The 18,967-nt window shown below is 42.3% G+C and overlaps 1 protein-coding gene and 1 long non-coding RNA gene across 12 annotated transcripts in view; one reads left to right on the top strand and one right to left on the bottom strand.

Moving 5' to 3' along the window:
* Positions 1-6,222, bottom strand: part of nfixa (nuclear factor I/Xa) — a 112,958-nt gene extending 106,736 nt beyond the window's left edge. The window contains exon 1 of one of the 11 annotated variants that reach the window (XM_056368299.1): positions 5,250-6,222. In XM_056368299.1, coding sequence (XP_056224274.1) covers positions 5,250-5,252 — 3 coding nt within the window. In that variant the 5' untranslated portion in view covers positions 5,253-6,222. The remainder of the gene's footprint in view (positions 1-5,249) is intronic. The other 10 variants (XM_056368275.1, XM_056368264.1, XM_056368282.1 and 7 more) reach the window with 10 other exon arrangements.
* Positions 6,223-7,091: 869 nt separating this feature from the next.
* LOC130163937 (uncharacterized) lies at positions 7,092-17,036 on the top strand. Its single transcript, XR_008826538.1, has 3 exons — positions 7,092-9,213; positions 14,623-14,755; positions 16,197-17,036. It is a non-coding gene; the product is annotated as an uncharacterized LOC130163937 (long non-coding RNA).
* Positions 17,037-18,967: the final 1,931 nt, after the last annotated feature.

The raw sequence follows: 18,967 nt of genomic DNA, 5'->3' as shown, positions 1-18,967 counted from the left end.
GATGAACTGCAATCCCATTGTGCAACAGCGAATAACATGAAGCTAATGAATAGGCTAAGCTCTGTACCTGCCACTGGGGAGGCCATACTGACTCCCTTTGTAGTAAACCCCAAAAAACTCCAGGCCCCGAAACGTTCTCTCCTGCAGCAGTGTATGAATTATATATTGTACTATATATATAGAACATATGCCCAGCCCATATGGCCAGCCCTGAGCAAAAAAATCTCAAAGCCCTTCTTAATTAACATTTTAGAGGGAAGATTCGGAGGCGGGAGATTGAGTCAGTGACCTATTTGGAGTCCATCATCGCCCAATGCAAATGTGTTAATTGAGACAGATTTTCCCACTCCACAAATATGTGGAGTAGGGGATGTGATGGAGTTTTTTTTTTTTTTTTTTTTTTTCTTTTTGTCTGAGCCATCTGATGTAAGGTAGGGGTATAGGATCTGTTTTAAAACTGTCTTCCCTGCTTCCTCCACTGACAAAAGAAAGGACACTTCTCTTTCACTTTCTCCCTCTCTATCTCACACAGTCTTTCCTTGGCTCGCTCTCTATCTGTCTCTCTCTCTCTCTCTGGGTATATGTGTTGACGACCATATGGCCAAATTCTTTGGAGGTGAGATCTCCAAAACCTGCTCACACGCTCACACAGACACACACACGCGCACACACACACACACACACACGCGCGCACACACACACACACCTCCACAGAGCTTTGTGTATGAAAGGCCCTGATGGTGGAATTTGTTCTCAGATGGCTCCATTTTAAAGCACATGAATGGCAACGTATCAATGATCCGCCTCTCTATCTTTCTGTCTCTCTGCATCTCACATTAGCAGTTGCACACGAGCACACACACTTACACACTAATTCGCCACCTACACAGAAAAACTTGCACTGCTCACACACCTGGTGCAGAGCTCTCTCCCTTGTTTCCAGAAGCCATTTATTCTGGCTGCAGCACAGTCATCAGCCACATCAACTATCACCGCTGTCACTCCATCTCTTAAAAACCATAATTATTATCAGCACCATTGTGTCTTAAACATGTTTTTATCATCACGATTTTGGTGGCTGAAAATAATGTTGCCAAGTTTAAGACACAGGATGAAAATGAGGGGGGAGGGGGATGGGGAGAGCGAGAGAGAAAGAGAGAGTCCAGCCAACCTGCGTGAGATGGCAACCACTTCAAAGACGCCGGGCCGCACCGGCGATCTGTTCCACGGCGTGTGAGGGGTGTATGAAAGGCAGAAATGGCCGCCGTGTGAGTCCCTGCCAAAGCTACCTCAGGGAGAAATGTTGGAAAAATACGATTTTTCACACAGCCATCTCAGGGGGTGAAGGGAAAATGGGGAGAATAAGAAAGAAGATGAGAAACTGAGGGGCTGCATTAAAAAAAGAAGGATAGATGGATGGCTGAGCAGAGTGGGGCTAATTATTTCACTCCACTTGTGGGTCCTGAAGGTTTTGTTGGGTCAGAAGTACAGCCAAGATGCAGTGCTGAAGATTGCATTTGGCTTAATTGTGCAGTTGTGTTTAACACAATAGTAAACGGTGGGATTCTGGAGAAGGCATGAGGCACACGGTGTGAACAGTTTCTGTTAAGCAGGCCTGACTGCAGGAGGCAGGAGTATAAAATCATTTCAGATGACTTAAGCAAAAAAACATTCCACTTTTGTCGGAAGTTAAACCATGTGTGTAGTATGTGTGTGTGTGTGTGTGTGTGTGTGTGTGTGTGTGTGTGTGTGTGTGTGTGTGGTTCAAATGCTTGCACTCTATGCAAATCAGCTGGGTGAGGCAAAACTTCTGAATGCCTGAGTAAGAGATATGAAACTATTCGTGTCTTAACAATGGCCGTCTTGACTGCATGTAAAAAAACAAACAAACAAAAACAAAAAAACAAAAAAACAAAACAAAAACAAAATACATCCTTCCACCACAACTGTTAAAGTGAAGCAAGTTTGAACAGAGCGCACATTGTGACACACCCCAAGATTCGCTTGGCCTGGCACCTCGCCTGTCAACTTGTGATCTTGCTCGACAGGCTAGGCTATGGACTGTGGCCTTTAGATAATGCCATGCCAATTGTAACACTGAACTTCGCGGGCTGCAACATTTCGCTGCCACACTGCCTGCACCATACGCAGCCTCCATACACTAAGTAACCCGATGCCACTGGCACCCCTTTTCCTACATGGATCCTTACCCTTGATTTTTTTTTTTTTTTAAATGGCCAAACCACACTCAGTTAAGGCCCAGCCGCACTGGCTAAGTGCATTTAACAATGAGGTTTGTGCTGGTACAATCAACCCTTTGTGTCACACAAGGACTGATCCATGGGGAGATTTTCTTGTGGTTATGGTTCTAATACGGCAGAGTTTACCACAAAGACCAGGAAGCATAGAGTTACATTACAAAACACACACACAGACACACACACACGCACACGCGCCCAGGATGACTCAATAAAGCAGCGTGTTGAGCCCATTTCAAATGTCTCACCCACTTCCAACTCAACTGAAATGATACTCTAAAAATTTATTTAATAATATGGTAAGGTTCACGCCCACCTCCCTGCTTGGCACCAATAAAAGCCTTGGCTTTTCTTTGACTGACAGGTTCTGTGGTTGGCAGGTTTTCTCTGCAACAACCACAGTGCAACCAAGTGTGAAATTATAGGCCCACTATCATAACAAAGTGAGGATTGTAATATCAATGCCAATTATGAAACATTATCTAATGGCGCGTTTACCTTGAAAAGTATAGACAGATAATTGAACAGCTGACATCATGAATCACATGTTTCCTGCTGTTTGGCACTTTGAGCCGCCTGAGGCCTGTCTGTGTTGTTGCGCAGGTATATGGCTTGGTGCCTCATCTTCTGGGGCCAACAGAGGTTTTTGCTTGGTGACCCCCACCCCCACCCCATAATAAAGTACAACACTTGAAAATGTGTTGATGTGACAGAGTGTGTCATTCATCTGAGGGATGGAAATTAAGTTGCTCCCATAAAGTTGGTTGATGAGATTAAATGACTAAATTGATTGTCAAGTCTCACTTAAAGTTAGTCACTAATGCTCTGAATAATGTTGCTGTAATAAAAAATAAATTTAAAAAAACGCATTTGCTTATTGTTAGTGACACTTAACTTCCCCTCCACTCTGAAACTGAAATAAAACCTCATGAATGAAACCGTACAACACCTCTGGCAAACCAAATGAAAATACATCCCCTGGGAATCTTGTGTAATCATCAAAATAAATAAACAATAGCTTTCAATTACATACGTTTTTATCAACTATTGCACATATTTTTGCTTTATTGCTTTGCTATTCATTTTCTTTACTGTCTAATGTATGTTGTTTTTATTGGCCAGACAATGCCAAGGCCACACGCTGTCATTTCAAAATGACTTCCAGGTAGTCCTAAGGTCCATATGAAATATTTTATTTCATTTTTAGGGAACAACATGTTGTGAGAGGCTGCACCACAGCTTTGCCAGGGGGCTGTTGAAGTCCCTTTTTTTGGGGTTTAAAAGCATTGTTATACACAGTGAAAGTGCTTCTTTGAAGAGCTACATTATTGGTGCAATAGGTCTTGCAACACAATGTTGTGTTGTTAATAAAATTTTGAATCATTTCTGATCTTGTGTGTGCTGTATTACTGTGTTGTTGTTTCTATGTTGCAACAAAACCGCCCATTGTCACGTTAAAATATTTAAACAGGTCTAACAAAAACCAAAAGCTGAGCACATCAACCCTGTGACACATCACAAAACACAGGACACACAGCCACAGTCTGCTACATTTAGTGTAGGCCTAATCTCTTGGGTCGATAATAAAAGATCAATTATAATGTAGGTCACGATTTTAGCCCATTGCGATTTTAATTTCAGGCCATTATATTCCAAAAGCTTTGAAGTGCAGGATGATAGAGACTGTTTAATTTCAGAGAATAGATAGGAATCAGCTGATGCACTGAGAAAAAAAAGCAATAAAAAGAGCGACGTTAAAGAGTTTTTAGGTCGAGGCTAAGAGTAAATGATAAAATGTTAAAAAGATCATCATGATCGGGGGCACCGATTCTTCCTTTTGATTTTTTCACATCAGCATTAAACACTACGGAGGCGCTATTATCCATGCTGCGTCCGCTATAAGCACTCTCAGCATTTGTTCTTGGGGCACAAAGACGGTCTGTGTGTCACATCACCTCCCCACCCCCTTGTAGTCGCTATAAAGTGTCATCAACTACGCAAATGAAGTGCCCATTGATAAAAAAAAAAAAAAAACAGCAGCCGCCTCAGACAGAAAAGACACAGAGCCGGTGCAAGGTGGAGAACGGTGCAGCAGCTCGGGAGCTCCAAGCGGACTCATGAGATGCTTATAGAGAATCATCATCCTGCTCAAAATGACCGTAATAAATACCGCCCACATACTATCTCTATATACTGGTCTTTCAGATCTGCTCATGTGTGTTTTATTCTGTTTGATCTGAGCAGCGCGGGAAGGTCAGCCTCCACTCTGTCAATCGGTGTCTACAGGGCCACTTTTTAAACGCCTCTGCAAACAATTCAGGCTGCACAATGTTAACCCATCAGAGGGGGGACATTGATTTAAGTTAGGAGACAGATCACTGCTCAGAAAGATAATTATTACAGCGTTATTGTGTCTGTGAGGAAGATTTAAGGCAAGAAGGCAGGGGCAGGAAAAGTACAGTTCACAAAAAGAGCAAGCCATTTTTTACCCTTAAAAAAAATACAAAGCTGCATTAAAATACATTGTTGGACAGCAGGAATTATGGGGAAATCAGCGTATCAATTTTTTTTCAGAATTTGGTCAATCAGAGTGAGTTTACATTGTTCATAATTATCAAATTTGGCAGGTGAGCAAGGTGCTTACTTTTACACATAACGCACACATACTCTCGTCTCTATTTTCTCTCTCGCTTACACACACACACACACACACACACACACACACACACACACACACACACACACACACACACACACACACACACACAGGTGTGTTGTATCGTCATCTATGGCCTCACACTTCCACAGCCAAGTCTACTCAAACCTACGTAAATAAAACAAAGTGCTGATCTTTCTCAAGGAAAATCCTAAAGCTAAAAACAACTGCAGGGATGCGGTTAAACAACACGCAGTGTTTAGTTTATTTTCAGTCCTATAGACTTTACCCTATAGACCCAACAGAGGGGAACTATTGAGTTACACAGCACGTACCATTATAGCGTGGGGAGATCTGCCAACCCTCTCAATGCCCCATTTTCCTTTAAAAGTTCAGCTTCCAAAAAAGTGAGAGAGGGAGTGAGGGCTGAGGGAGGAAGACTTGGTCTCTTCGCTGTTGCCGGAAGCAAAAAAAGGACCTTTAAACAAGTCGGCCTTAGGCCCAGATAGAAAAAAACAGGCTCTTTCAAAAGTGGGTCCACTCTGCAAGAGATAGGAGGAAAAGAGGACAGCAGCTCCGACCCTCCGACTACGGCTGTTTGGCCTCAGATGCGCCCATGTCCAGCGGCGAGAAGTCAGGGAGACGTCTGCGTCAAAGTCCCGAGGTGCGTCCTTCAGCGGCCAAACTTGTCCAGCAGATTGGGAGACGCTAAAAAAAAAAAACTCCCCGAAATAATATTATTAACGCGATAAAAATGAATGGATGGGAGGGGTGATGCAAAGTAAGTTTTTTTTTCTATTATTTTTTCCGTGTGCAGCCTTTGCGGTCGGGCAGCTTCTGTCTCCAAAACGTGTCCAAAAGCGGCTGTCTCCTGCGCCGCGCGTCCGATCTGTTTTACCCTTGTATCTCTCTCTCTCTCTCTCTCCTCTCTCCCGCTCCAAACACACACACACGCGCGCGCACACACACACACGGAGTTACACACAAACGGGGGGACACCCCGGGTCCCTCGCCGCCGCCTCCTCCTAGAAGCTGACGAGATGAAAGAGCAGCTTGCGTTTTCGCTTCTTCAAATCGCTACAGCCTCCGCCGACAGCAGAATGCCTGCACAGCGACACGTCGTCGGTCCGGTGCTCCAGCCTCGGTGCGTAAAATGGAAGCTCGCCCTGCGCTCCGCGGCACCGACGACAGATAGCCTCCACTTCCCTCCCCAAAAATATCAGCTACTAAACAGCTCACCTCAGCAGCATGTGCCCTGTTTGCACAGACACAAAAAATAATAGACGGAGAATTAGGGCAGTTGTTTACAGTGGAGGTGGGGGTGGAGGGTGAGGGGGGGTGGCGATGCTTCAGCCGGCAGCGTTGAACTGGTGAATTATTAGGTGAATTATTAATAAAGCGAGCGGTGTGCAGTCTGTCGCGGAGAGCGCGGAGCGGCCAGGGGAGCAGCTGGGGCTTTAGGAGCATTAGGAGGACCAGGGGCTAAATCACGGATGGCGGGGATTAGGGCTGCACTGGCTCCTACCTACCGCCTGCATGTACTGAAGGTTTCAGAGTGGCACTGCAGTGGGCACGGCTGGGCACGACCCGAGCTGCTTTCCGTAGTTTTTAATATTAAAATCTGCGGTAAAGATCGAGCTGTAAGGGGAAAGAAAGTCACTTAGTGACCTCTTCGTTGCCGAGTAGTTGATATCATTCAATAAAAAAAAATAAATAAATAATAATAAAAAAAAAATATATATATATATATATATACATACAAAGAATCCAAAGGCATGTGGTTTATATGAGCAGGTTCACAGGGTTTATGAAGGCAGGACTTAGCCAAACTTTAGGCTTGGTAGAGTTGGGACACACATGTGGTGAAATTCCTAATGATGGTTTAGTTGTAATGGCAATAGAGGAATTTTGCAAGCTTTAACTTCAAGGCTTCAGCCTATTAAACGCTTCACTAACAGATTTACAGTCACAGTGTCTCCCAACAGAATGACGCAGTGAAGCAACAGGATTAAATGTGACTGAGATACTACACAGCGCCGACATGTTGTAAGCCATAAAAGATCTGACTTTAGGGAAATAACTCTAAAACGCACACATACACACACAAAATAAATTTTTGTCAGTGAAGTGCTCATTGTTTGAGGGAGCAGAGGCCTGCAGCAGCAGCAGCAGCAGCAGCAGCAGCAGCAGCCAGGACCAACAGATCACAGAGAGACAACAGAAAGACGAGAGTAAAACACATGTGGACATGCTCTGATTATTTAACAAGAAGAGCCAAAGGGAAGTTCAAAACGTCAGTGGTGTTTCTAATTAGGAAAGTGAGTCGTTGGTGGAACCTGTACACCCAGTCCTGGAATAAGGAGTTTAGAAGTTTAATCATGAATGTGGCCAGCAGGAGTACATGGACACCATGCTGCCCCACCAGAGCATGGCACAAAGGAAACAGTCTGTCAGAATAATATAGACGTCAGACAAAAGTGATTTCATCAAACCCAAGAAAACAGTATAAAAATTAAAAAATTTTTTTTTTTTTTTTTTAAACATGTCGGAATAAGAAAAACGCTCGCGCAGCTCTTGCCTCTGCACCTACGAGCTCTCAACAAATGTAAAAATCCACCTCTTTATGATTCTTGTCTTGTTTCACAATGAGAATTTCAACTTTGCTACAGTTGGTTTTAACACAGACAACACGAATGTTTTTGTTGAATGTGCCACTGCGGATAAATCAGCGCGGAGTTTGATCCTGCCTCGAAAATCTGCTGCTTTTCTGTTGTGCATGTGTCGTTATCTGGTTTTTTTGTTGTTGTTTTTTTGTTTTTTTAAAAAAAAAAAAAAATCAGACGTCTAATGACATTCCTCCAACATGATGGCTCATCAATAATTAAATGTTGACCTCCCCACACATTTGGCCGCATCAATTATTCATCTGTAATTGAATTTGTGATTTAAGTTTTCGTTTCAGCCTAATTTGGATGATTCAGTTGAACAGTACATCGCGTCTGTGCGGAGATGACAGTGTGAGGTTTTCTTTTTTTTTTAAGCTTTGTTGGTATAACGAGAGGCCCCAGTGACTCCTTTACTTAACAGCAGGGAGATCAAATTTATAGTTTTTGTTGGTGCCATAGTTTTGATGTTGATTGACATGGAAGTTAGCTAAGACTCTTTAATTAAAAACTGATTCTGTTAATTAGACTATGGCAAAAATACAAATAAAGTACAGTAGTTTAACTAGAAGCTTCTTTCTCAGCAAGTCAACTTGATTCTACAACTTTCACCTGGCTGTTAACAGACAGGCCTCTAGGCCATTCTTTGCACTGAAGTGAGAGATGTTGTCCTATAATGCGCTCTTATTATCAACATTACATTTTCTTTCTACACCAATTTCATTAATTTGAAAAAAGTGACCATGTAAAAATCTATTAGTATTAAATGTTTTGTTTTTTGTTTTTTTGTGGTGCAAATTTTGATTATTTGATTTTTTTTTTAAACTGTTGATGTTTTCATTTCAAATTGAACAAAGGTCATTATGAACATGAAACAAACGAGAAGTTGCAAGTTAACAACGTTGGCAAGTTGAGCAGTCAGCTGTAATAAAGATGAAATAATAACAACAACAATAATAATAATAATAATTATTATTATTATTATAATAATTATAAGCTACTGCAGCCGGAGAAAGGCTGAATGAAATCAAAAGGAAAATAAACTTTCACACAAAAATAACAACAGCAAAATCATCAAAAGCACCGATAATAATATAATATACAAAATCAAACAACAACAATAATAATAACTATAGCCTCATAATGATAATAAGAATGAAAATAATAATAAAAGCTAAAAAAAAAAAAAAAAAAATCTAATTTAGAATTCTACAGGGTCTAATGATTAATTGATTGAAGGACATATCTGCCTCAAGCGGCTGTAGAATTTTCACAATTTATACCATGACCTTCTTTAGTGCTTTTTCGTTTTGTTTGAATATTAATCCTGGTGTCTTTTTACAGATGCTGCTGACTGGGAGGCTCACACATGCCCGTCGGCCTGTTTGGAGAATGACCAGTTGATTGGAAAAACACCAAAAACTGCCTCTAAACCCCAAATAATCCCACGACACGATTTGTTTCTTAACCCTTAATTAATGTACAAATAAGAGTCGGTAGAGAGAGAAAGAGAGAGAGAGAGGGAGGGAGAGAGAGAGGGAGAGAGACAGAGAGAGAGACCGCAGCGTGGACTCAGCAGCTACCAGCTCCAGCCGGAGAGCTGCAGGAGGCCACACACAGTCTCCACAAGTCACAGGTAATAAAACTGCGTCTGGAAAATGGAAATAAAATCGAGCGACTGCAATTGTGGAACGAAAGAAAAAAAATCAGTGGCTTTGTTTTATAGTTGGTCAGTGTAGAATCTAAAATAACGGGACAATCAGACAGGTGTTTTATCAGACAGCAGCTCGTTTATTTGACAAAACTCCCGCCAATAATCAGATGAGCAGTGCGAAGCTTTTTCAAGTCGAGCACATTTTGAAAAATGGCCTTTTCCCCCTAAAATCTAAAAACCGTAGAAATAAAACACACACACTCCTCTTATGACCTCTGCAATGAAACTGTGCCGAAAAACGGAAAGATAAACACGTCGTAAAGTTATTAAAACGTCACAATACTGCATAGATTAAAGTTATAATTATGATGAATTAAAAAAAACAAAACAGGCCTGTAATAAGAGCAGAATTATTGCATGATAATGAGCATTAAAATGTTTCTTATACGAAAAAGGAGCGACTGTAGTCTTAATTATTAAAGTATGGAATAAAAACTGTGAAGTTGTTTGATAAAACAAGTAGAACTTGTGTGGTTCATAACTTCAATCACAAAATAATCTTTGAAATGTCCTTATCACAATGTGTACAGTGAGTCATTGAGGAAACCCACTTGCATTTATCTTTTAATGTGGCTTAAATAATAATTGATACTCCCTCCTCCTGATGCACCCTATGCATGACCTCCTTTAAATTAGGCAATAATTCCCATGTTTTTCTTAAAATAATGTTGATGAAAAAGTGGACTGTTTAACCTGATTTCCCCCAAACTACTGTATATTGTTTATGAAACCAAAACCATCACAACCACTGGATTGTTGTATTTTGTGGAGAGAGGGGAGACAATAATAAAATAACTCAAATTATTTTGTCATAAACGTTTGACTTAGATTATTAAAGCAAAAAAAAACAAAACAAAAAAAAAGGAGACAAGGACAGCAAAGTTAATGTGTTTTGTTCCTTTTCAGTGTTTCTTGGACAAAAACCTAAAACATTAAATCTATAAAATAAAATTCAGTTGATAACGTTCCAAAAGTTAAACAACAAACTGTAGGAAATTTGCTGGCACGCTTTGGCCCTAAACATGTAAGGCAAACTATAAGCGTCAATTAGGCTGAGCTTTGGGTTCATGAAAGCCCTGAGCGGTGAGTCTCACCACAGCCCCCTTAACCAGTCATTACTGCAGACCACAATGGCTCTGATACCACGCTGTTTTAAGACCCAGCATTATGTGGGCAATAAGTTCCCTAAAACCTCACTGTGAGAAGAGAAGGGCACATTGTGGGCTCAGGCAGGCAAAGTTCAGACAACATGGAAGGACTTTTTCTAAGTCCTAAATTCTTGTCTGTAAACCCCCAAAATGAATCAGGGGAAATTTTTTTACTCCAAAATTATAAGTTTCAGATCACAGGCTGGAGCATAGCTTCAAACCATGACCGACATGTTGAAACTAATTATCAGATAATAATGCTACAAATTGCCGGTCAGTGGACGGCACTGACGTGAACTGTTGCATATAAATCTTCACTTATCAGAGATGGACTTGGCGCCAGCACGCGTTTGCAAGATAGAGTCTTCAAACGGGGTGAACAAACTTCAATCAACAGGTACGCGTTTTTATCAAAGAAATGAGCACATATCCAGGTGTATAATGAGGGGACAAACAACACAAGGAAATATCTCATATTAGTGTAAAGGAGCTACAGAGAAAAATCTGTCTGAGAGCAATTTCGAAATCAAACAGATGTGTTACACACCTGTCTAGGGAGTAATGCAACATAAAAGTTATAAAGTGATTTATATATTTACTATTACAAAAGATGATAATGAGAATAAACCAACGCAGTCTAACCCAGCGTGAATTACAACAACAAACAAAAGGATCTATATCCTGAGAAGTGCTTCGGTGAAACAATCAGAGACAGAAAAGCAGAGGAAAACAGTGCAAAAGAAAATGGCAGCTCACCCCTACAGATTCACTGTTATTCACAAAATGTAGGTTTTCTATTTGCATATTTACAAAGATACTCAAGAGTCAAACTATGAGCTTTAAGATCACATACACACACACACACACACACAAACACTGGCAATGAGTAAAGTCACACACAAAAAAATCTAATAGATGTAAGAAGAAAAGCAAAAATAGCTGAGCTTCATTTCAGAAACGAGACTGCACAGCTGCAAAGTACAACAGACAACACAAATAAAACTCAGAGGCCTCAGTCCTGCTGCCACTCTCCCCATTAAAGCGCCTCGCTCTGACTCTTGGCTGTAGCTCTATATTGACATCCATTCCCAGCCTGCTCTCTCTGGCCTTCTGCTGCAGTGTAGTCAGGGGAGAATGAAATACTGTCTTGGCCTTATACAAAATATACTCTATGACAAGACCATATATCAGTGGAACTATTTTTTTCCTTGCTCTACAATCTTCATTCCTCTCCCAGCTGAAAGAAATGGCCCGGAGAATTCTGCGTCTCCATGCGAGAAGTGCAATAAGCGGTGGAAAAGGAAAGGGAAAAAACACAAGGCTCTTTTTGTCTGCGGCGGCCGAGGTTTTATCCCTGCATTGCCGAGTGTTGTCTAGCATTACAAATCTCAGCCCTGGCCTGGATGGACACAGGAGGGCTCTGCTGGCCCTGCTCGCTCTGTCTGCATCCTTTACGCTCTGCCATGCAAATAAACCCAAATGAGAGAGCAGCTGAGGGAGAGAGAGTGGTGGAGATGGAGGGTTGTTGAAGGGGAAAAAGGATGGTAGGAAGGAAGGGAAATTAAGGAAGAATGAAGGACGGGATGGCTGCAAAGAGGAAATGAAGAAATGTATGCGGCAAGTAAGGGAGGAAGGAAATAGTTGGTCTGAAGTAGTCGCATAGGGACAAAAAGAAGTGAAGTCTGTGTGTGTTTGTGTGCAAGAAGGAAAGAGAAAAAGAGTGGGTACTAACCGGCCTTTTGGAGGGGTGAGGAATGCCCGGCCCTGGCACAGGAGAATGGGATGGAGGGTGGAGTATGTTCACATTGCTGCTGCCAGCTGAGCACATTCCCTCTACAGAGTCATGGAGACTTTTTAACCTACACATTTTGAAGCAGCAGCAGTTTCCTTTAGTGGAGTTTTCCCACCAGGTCTTTAAATGTTTTTTTTTTGTTTTGTTTTTCTTGGTGGTAAAAGGCAGCTAAATTTATCCAAGGTGATGTTGAAATAATCTGCTGAGGCCAATTTTCAAGAAATTACTTTTTTTGGGGGGCGTTTTTGTCTTTTTATTCTAAATCTAACACAGATTTAAAAAACAAACAAACTGGTAATTGTGTGAGGGGTGACAAGCAACAAAGGTTCCCCAAACTAAATCAGGGAACACTGTGATTAGGGTTTGTGCCTTTGACCACTAGGCAGAGTGACACCCTGAACAATATGATTTTAATATAAGCTGTACCATCCTCCTTCTGGAAGGGTGACACGGTGACAAACACACACACACACACACACACACACACACACACACACACACACACACACACACACACACACACACACACACACACACACACAAACAGACACACACACACACACGAGGTAGAATGCGGTGCAATATTAAGAAAAAAAAATGGTATGGGAGATTACAAAATATAGATTTATCTGCTTTAATGGACGGAAATTAAAATGTTAAGACAAAGTAAGGTTTTAGCCAAAAACACTGATTACCTTAATATTACGATCATTCATTCAGTTCTGTTTGCTTTAAAATACACGTGCAACAATTTGAGGCAAGCAAGTTTGCAAATACACACAAATAATTCATTCACATGTTTAACAACAATCTGAAAATGCATACTATGATAAGTCTGACAATATTATGACAATCTCCAACGCCACAAAAGTCAAATTTCATTTCAAAAAGTGTAAGTGCAACTGTTCACAAGTCTTATGGAATAAAACCAAACTTCCATCTCTTGGTAGTGAATCTGAAATGGATTCCCGATGGCTGAAAGTACGAACACGTGTGTGGGGTTACTGATAATCTTATACGCCCCAGACATTGTCATAAAATCTTTTCAGTTTCCTCTAGTTTGACAATAATTATTCATAACTAATTATCTCACATCCCCCGTCTACTGGAGCGAATTGTGAACAGTGACTAAGTACTTTGCTGAAGTACATTTTTGAGGCAGGCTACTTGTACTATGCTTGAGTATTTCTATTTTATGCTGCTTTGCACTTCTACTCCACTACATCTCAGATGGAAATATTGCATTTTTTTTTTTACTCCACTACATCATGATTAGCTTATAAAATATGATGCTTTGTCGCAGCTCAGTCAGCTCAATAGTTAAACCTGGCTGCACATCCACCCGCTGCAACATTAAGATGCTACTTACACACCAATGCATCAGTAATGATGATTTAATAATGTAATATATAATAACGTAACACTGTCATTCTTCTGCTTGATGAGTAATTTTACTTTTGACACATAAGCACATTTTGCTAATAGTACATTTGTTCACACAAGGAAGATTTTAAAAGCAACTCTATATTTATAGTGTCTTGTTGCTGCTTTTACTTCAGTTAAAGAGCATGCGCATGTGACAGTGAGAGGTCAGCGACAGAGGTTATAAGCCAGAGTCAAGCCAGTAAGATCAGAAGAACGTGATGCGATGAGCCGTTTGTCTTTCTGAACACACGTCTCAGCTTTCCAAGAATTCTGCTGTGCCGGGTGTAATGTGTGTGTGTGTGTGGCTCTGTGTTTTAGTGAGTGCAGTGGTTTATCAATGGCTGACACTAGTTTCAGCTTTGATAACACACACACACGCACGCACACAGAGACAGCCAGAGTTTAACTGATAAAGCGTAAGCTCGGTTGTGAATCAGATATTTTGTAAAAAACACAAAGCTGAAATTATCAATTAATTAATCAACGGAAAATTAATGTGCAATTATTTGATGATTGATTAATTTTTCAGTAATTTTTCAAGCAAAAATGCCAAATGTTTACCAGTTCCAGCTTATAAAATGGATGGAGGATGTGCTTCTTCTTTTTTTTTTTTTTTGTCATATGATAGTAATTTGAATACGTTCGGGTTTTGGACTTATGATCAGGAAAAACGATAAATTTGATGACATTAATGTGGAATCTAAGAAATTATTTGTTCCTTTTTACTAAAGAAATAATTAATAAAGAGAGAAAATAATGGTCAAATTAAAAATTAATGAACACAATTGTTAGTTGTAGCCCTACTATTATTATTATTATTATTATTAGTCTCAGTGGGAACACAATTTACTCGAGGACACAATGACACACACACACTGCAGTCTGTATCTGTGTGAATGTGTGTTTGTGTTCCCTCTGAAGCAGGCAGATACTCCCTCACATCATTCCTCTTTGTGTCATAAACAGTTAGCAAACGTGACCTGATGTGAGGTCACCTAAACTGCAGCACACACTGGCTGTCATTGTGTCTCCATGTCTCCACCCATTCTGTGAGCGGGGACGGCCTCAGCAGCGAGTGGATTTGTTCTGGGCTGGGCAGGTCAGTGACGGGTGCAGTGTAAAAGTTAGTTAGTTCTATGTTTGTGTGAAGAGGGGGGAAGGTTGGTTGAATGGAGGTTGTGTGAGTGAGTGAGTGAGTGAGTGAGTGAGTGAGTGTGTGTGTGTGTGTGTGTGTGAGTGTGAGTGTGTGTGTGTGTGTGTGTGTGCGTGCTCCCCCAGGAGAAAAGAGGACTCCTAATCTGTTTTCCTGGCTCTTCTTTAAAGGGAGAGCAAGACACACTAGAGGCTCCCTCTGATCTGCTGCCCCATCCATCCCTCACTTTCTCTCTCTCCTCCATCTTTCCTTTCCTCGCTTCCATCATCTGTCTCTCGTTCCCTCTGCTTTTAGCCCTCGTTTTCTCGGCCCCCCGTCCCTATGCTCTCTCATCTGTTGTGTTGGCCCGCTCTGGTCTTTGTATGGCGACAGCTCCCATCTCCAGATACTGCCTAAGAGCTCTGATTCCACTTAATCACTCAGTTTTTTATTAGTTTTCCCTCGCAGGGTATTTTGTGTTCTGAATTGCGTTTATCTATTATGCTGTTTCAGATTTATTGCTTTAGGAGGCAGACTGTGTGGCACACTACCCACCAATACGGTACACGATGCTGTGATCTCTCTACGTCTGCCCCTCTTTATGCCTGTCTGCTTTCATCCCTTCAAAATTAAATGAACAAATACACACTCACTCACAACTCCTCTCGTACTTTTTTGTATTCTTTTTTTTTTTTTTTTCATTAGTTTTGTTTTATTGTGCGTCTCAAACACTACTGCATTTATTTAGAATGCAGTAAAGACCACAGGGGAAGAGTCTGTGGCATCAGTTTCTCAGATGGTACTCTATCCATCTGTCCTGGCATCTTTTATACCTCATTGCTTTACTTTACCACTTTCAAAATAAAAATGAAAGTCACAGGTATGGCTTTCTTCGCAAGCACAGATGTCTGTCTTTGAATGAATTTTTAGTAATTTGGAGGATATTTGGATTGGCTTAGTAGTGACTGCAGCGCCTTTGAATCACATTGTGTTCTAAAAAGGCAGAAAGCCATGATTATTATTCATTCATTCATTCATTATTTGAGCGCTATTGAAAAATTTTAGCAAACCAACACGAACGCTCAAGGTCATTTTGTTGCCACGGTTTTGCACTGAAGTCTTATTTCTACCTAATTAGGAGACATGGCATGCATACTCAAAATATTTTGCCCCAAAATGGCGGCACACAATCACGGCCCTCCATTTTGTTCTGTCACTGGATCGAGTCTGGATCCTGCACCTGACTTGTTGGACCAGTGTTTGCATTTGAAAATACCCTCTCTCCATGCCCCGCTGTTACTATGCATCTCTCTTGTGGTTACTGGTCACCACAAGTGTCGTTAACCTGCTGCACCAATCGGAGGGCGCCATCTGACTGACGTTCCCTCCTTCTTCTTTCTGCTTCCAGGGGCTTCCTGTGAACGGGAGGGAAACATGGGCGCTGGCCATCACCTCGACCGAATCCAGAACCAAAATGAGGGAGGGAGACTCACAGAGACAGACAGACAGACAGACAGATAGAGGCAGACAGAAACTGAAACAATGAGTGAGTGAGAATGCAATAAAGAATTATGATTATATATTGATAATCAGGACAAACCAAGAAACATGACAGCCATATAAACCACGGCAACGCCATTTTAGAATGGAAAAAAAGAAAAAGGAAAATGAATATTCATGACCCTGTCCCTCCCATCCAAATTCAGCACCCTCCCTCCCTCCCTTCCCACCCAAATCCTCCCTCCTCCTCACTTCCTCTCCCCTCCATTGGGTGGCAACACTTGGTAGGGCACATGGTGAGACAGCTGTTGCAGGGCAACATGGGCATCTGTGGTGCTACGTAGAGGAGAGGAGATAGTGCGGGGGGTGTAGGGAGTGTTTCTAGGAGGTGCAGACGGCATCAAGAGATGGAAATAGTATCCTGCCTCTGCCCCGTGTACATATGTGCTTGTTTTTGAGGGCGTCCGAAAGTTTCAGGGATTATTAATGGATCCATGGGGAAAGGTGGAGAGGTATTTTAGGGACAGACAAGAGAGGAAAAGAGAGTATGGGGAAAGAAAAAGAGGAAGCATCGCTTCTTCTTATTCTATGTAAAGCTGTGAATGAAAAGTAGCACCTGTCCTCCAAGCTATGACAGAAATGACACTAGCATAAGACCTCTAGGATGGACCTCTCCAAGACTGGAGTTGGTGTCTTCAACAACCTTAGACACACACACACGCATGCACGCACGCACGCACGCACACAGACAGACACACACACACGTGTGCGCACACACACACACACACACACACACACACACACACACACACACACACTTCTCCCTGTCTGCATTTCATTCTGTCTTTCTCACACACAGAGAGACTACACCCCACCTCCCTCCCTCTGCACCTTTCTCTTCAGAGGGAATGGGCATTTTCCCAGGGTTATTATCACATGCCAGGTGCCCCTACCCCCCCACCCCCCATTCATATATATACACACACTCAAACACACACATACATCTCACCCCCACCCATACCCCCCCTCTCCCAGCACCTACCACACACCCTTGCCATTTCTCTCTCCCCCAAAGCGCCAGTGCAGCCCCACCTCGCGGTGCCAAAGTGGGCAGCCTCTGCCTTGGCGTTGCCTGGGCCTTCTGGTGCCCTAGATAGCTGCATGAGTGTGTGTGTGTGTGTGTGTGTGTGCGTGTGTGTTTGTGAGCACTGGCCCAGCTCTGTACGGACACAGCCAGCCCTTTAAACTGTGTCAAGGCTCCAGATGCTGGGAGAGACTCGGATTAACACAGGCGTTTGTATGCAGACACATACGCACAAACAGACACACACACAAAATAGTCTGTTGGCCCATATATTCCATCATACTTCAAATGCTTGGGTGTTACATGTTTTGACCAAAGGCTGAGTGAGTCTTAGAAAATAAAGTATGAAAAAGACAAAGACCTCGTACCTGATTCAATATTTATCAAAACAAACTCACTTTTAAAGCAGCACCGTATCAGCTGCCCTCTGAACCTTTTTTTCATGACATTAATAAAATGCTGGATCACACACTGAAATGTATGAGATGGGATACAAAGGTATCAGAGATCCTATGGCGAACCAACAGACCCTGGCAGTGCTCTGAGATGATGTACTGATGCCAACGCAGCACCTCAGAGAGTGGATTTGGATTAGGCAGACAGAGAAAAGGACCTCGGAGACCTGACATAGACACACACCCCAGTGTCCGTACACTAGCCCTTTAGCAGCATGCCACAACCCTGAGGGCATGAATGCACACACACGCACGCACACAAATATGCAAAGACACACACGAATACCAACCAAGTGTCCACCTACTGTTTCTTTAGTGGTGTGCCACTGCCCTTAGGGTATGCAGAGCCACACACACACACACACACACACACACACACACACACACCACACACACACACACACAAAATACATTCACACAGACACACACCAGCATGCACATTCCACTGGTGATTCTGACATCATTGCAACTGAACACAGTGAATAGAACTAAAGTGATGTGAATGATAGCGAATTACCAAGACAGTCCCCCGCAAACTAGCAAAAGCTACAGACTGCTAATTACAAGTATGCAAGCATGTGTGTCCAAGTGTGTGAAAAAGAGAGTGAGTGAATGTTTTCTTCCAGTGTTCAGCATCACTCTCTCTCTCTCTCTCTCTCTCTCTCTCTCTCTCTCTCTCTGTGTGTCTTGCTGAGCAGTAGTTATGGTGCCAGTTATGGAGTGTTTGCCATAGCAGGGAGCTGCCTTGGCACCGTGCCCTAATTTAGGGGAATTAAAAAGCACTAGACAGGCCCCTTTGTGGCACCGTGCGCCCGCTTTAATCTCCCCACGCCTCAGCGGGCACCCACAGCACCAGGAGTGGGCACCGTGCCCACATGACCCCAGGCAATATGGAAATCGCCACCAAAAATCCTAACTAAGCGCCGAGCCCTGCCCCTGGTGCACAGTGTACACAGTACACACAGACATGCGCAAAGCGATGCTATCACACGCGCGCACACACACACACACACGGTGCAAGAGGGACAACACCCAGCTCACAATGGTAAATCGCACACTGAACTCACTCACACACACTTACACATATGATTAAAGACTTGAAAAAGTCATTCCAGGCTGTTCACGTGTGTACATAATTAC

Source organism: Seriola aureovittata, chromosome 3 (genome assembly GCF_021018895.1).
Source record: "Seriola aureovittata isolate HTS-2021-v1 ecotype China chromosome 3, ASM2101889v1, whole genome shotgun sequence".
NCBI classification, from domain to species: domain Eukaryota; kingdom Metazoa; phylum Chordata; class Actinopteri; order Carangiformes; family Carangidae; genus Seriola; species Seriola aureovittata.
The sequence above is the reverse complement of the archived record's forward strand: the minus strand, read 5'-3'. Positions and strand labels throughout refer to the sequence as shown.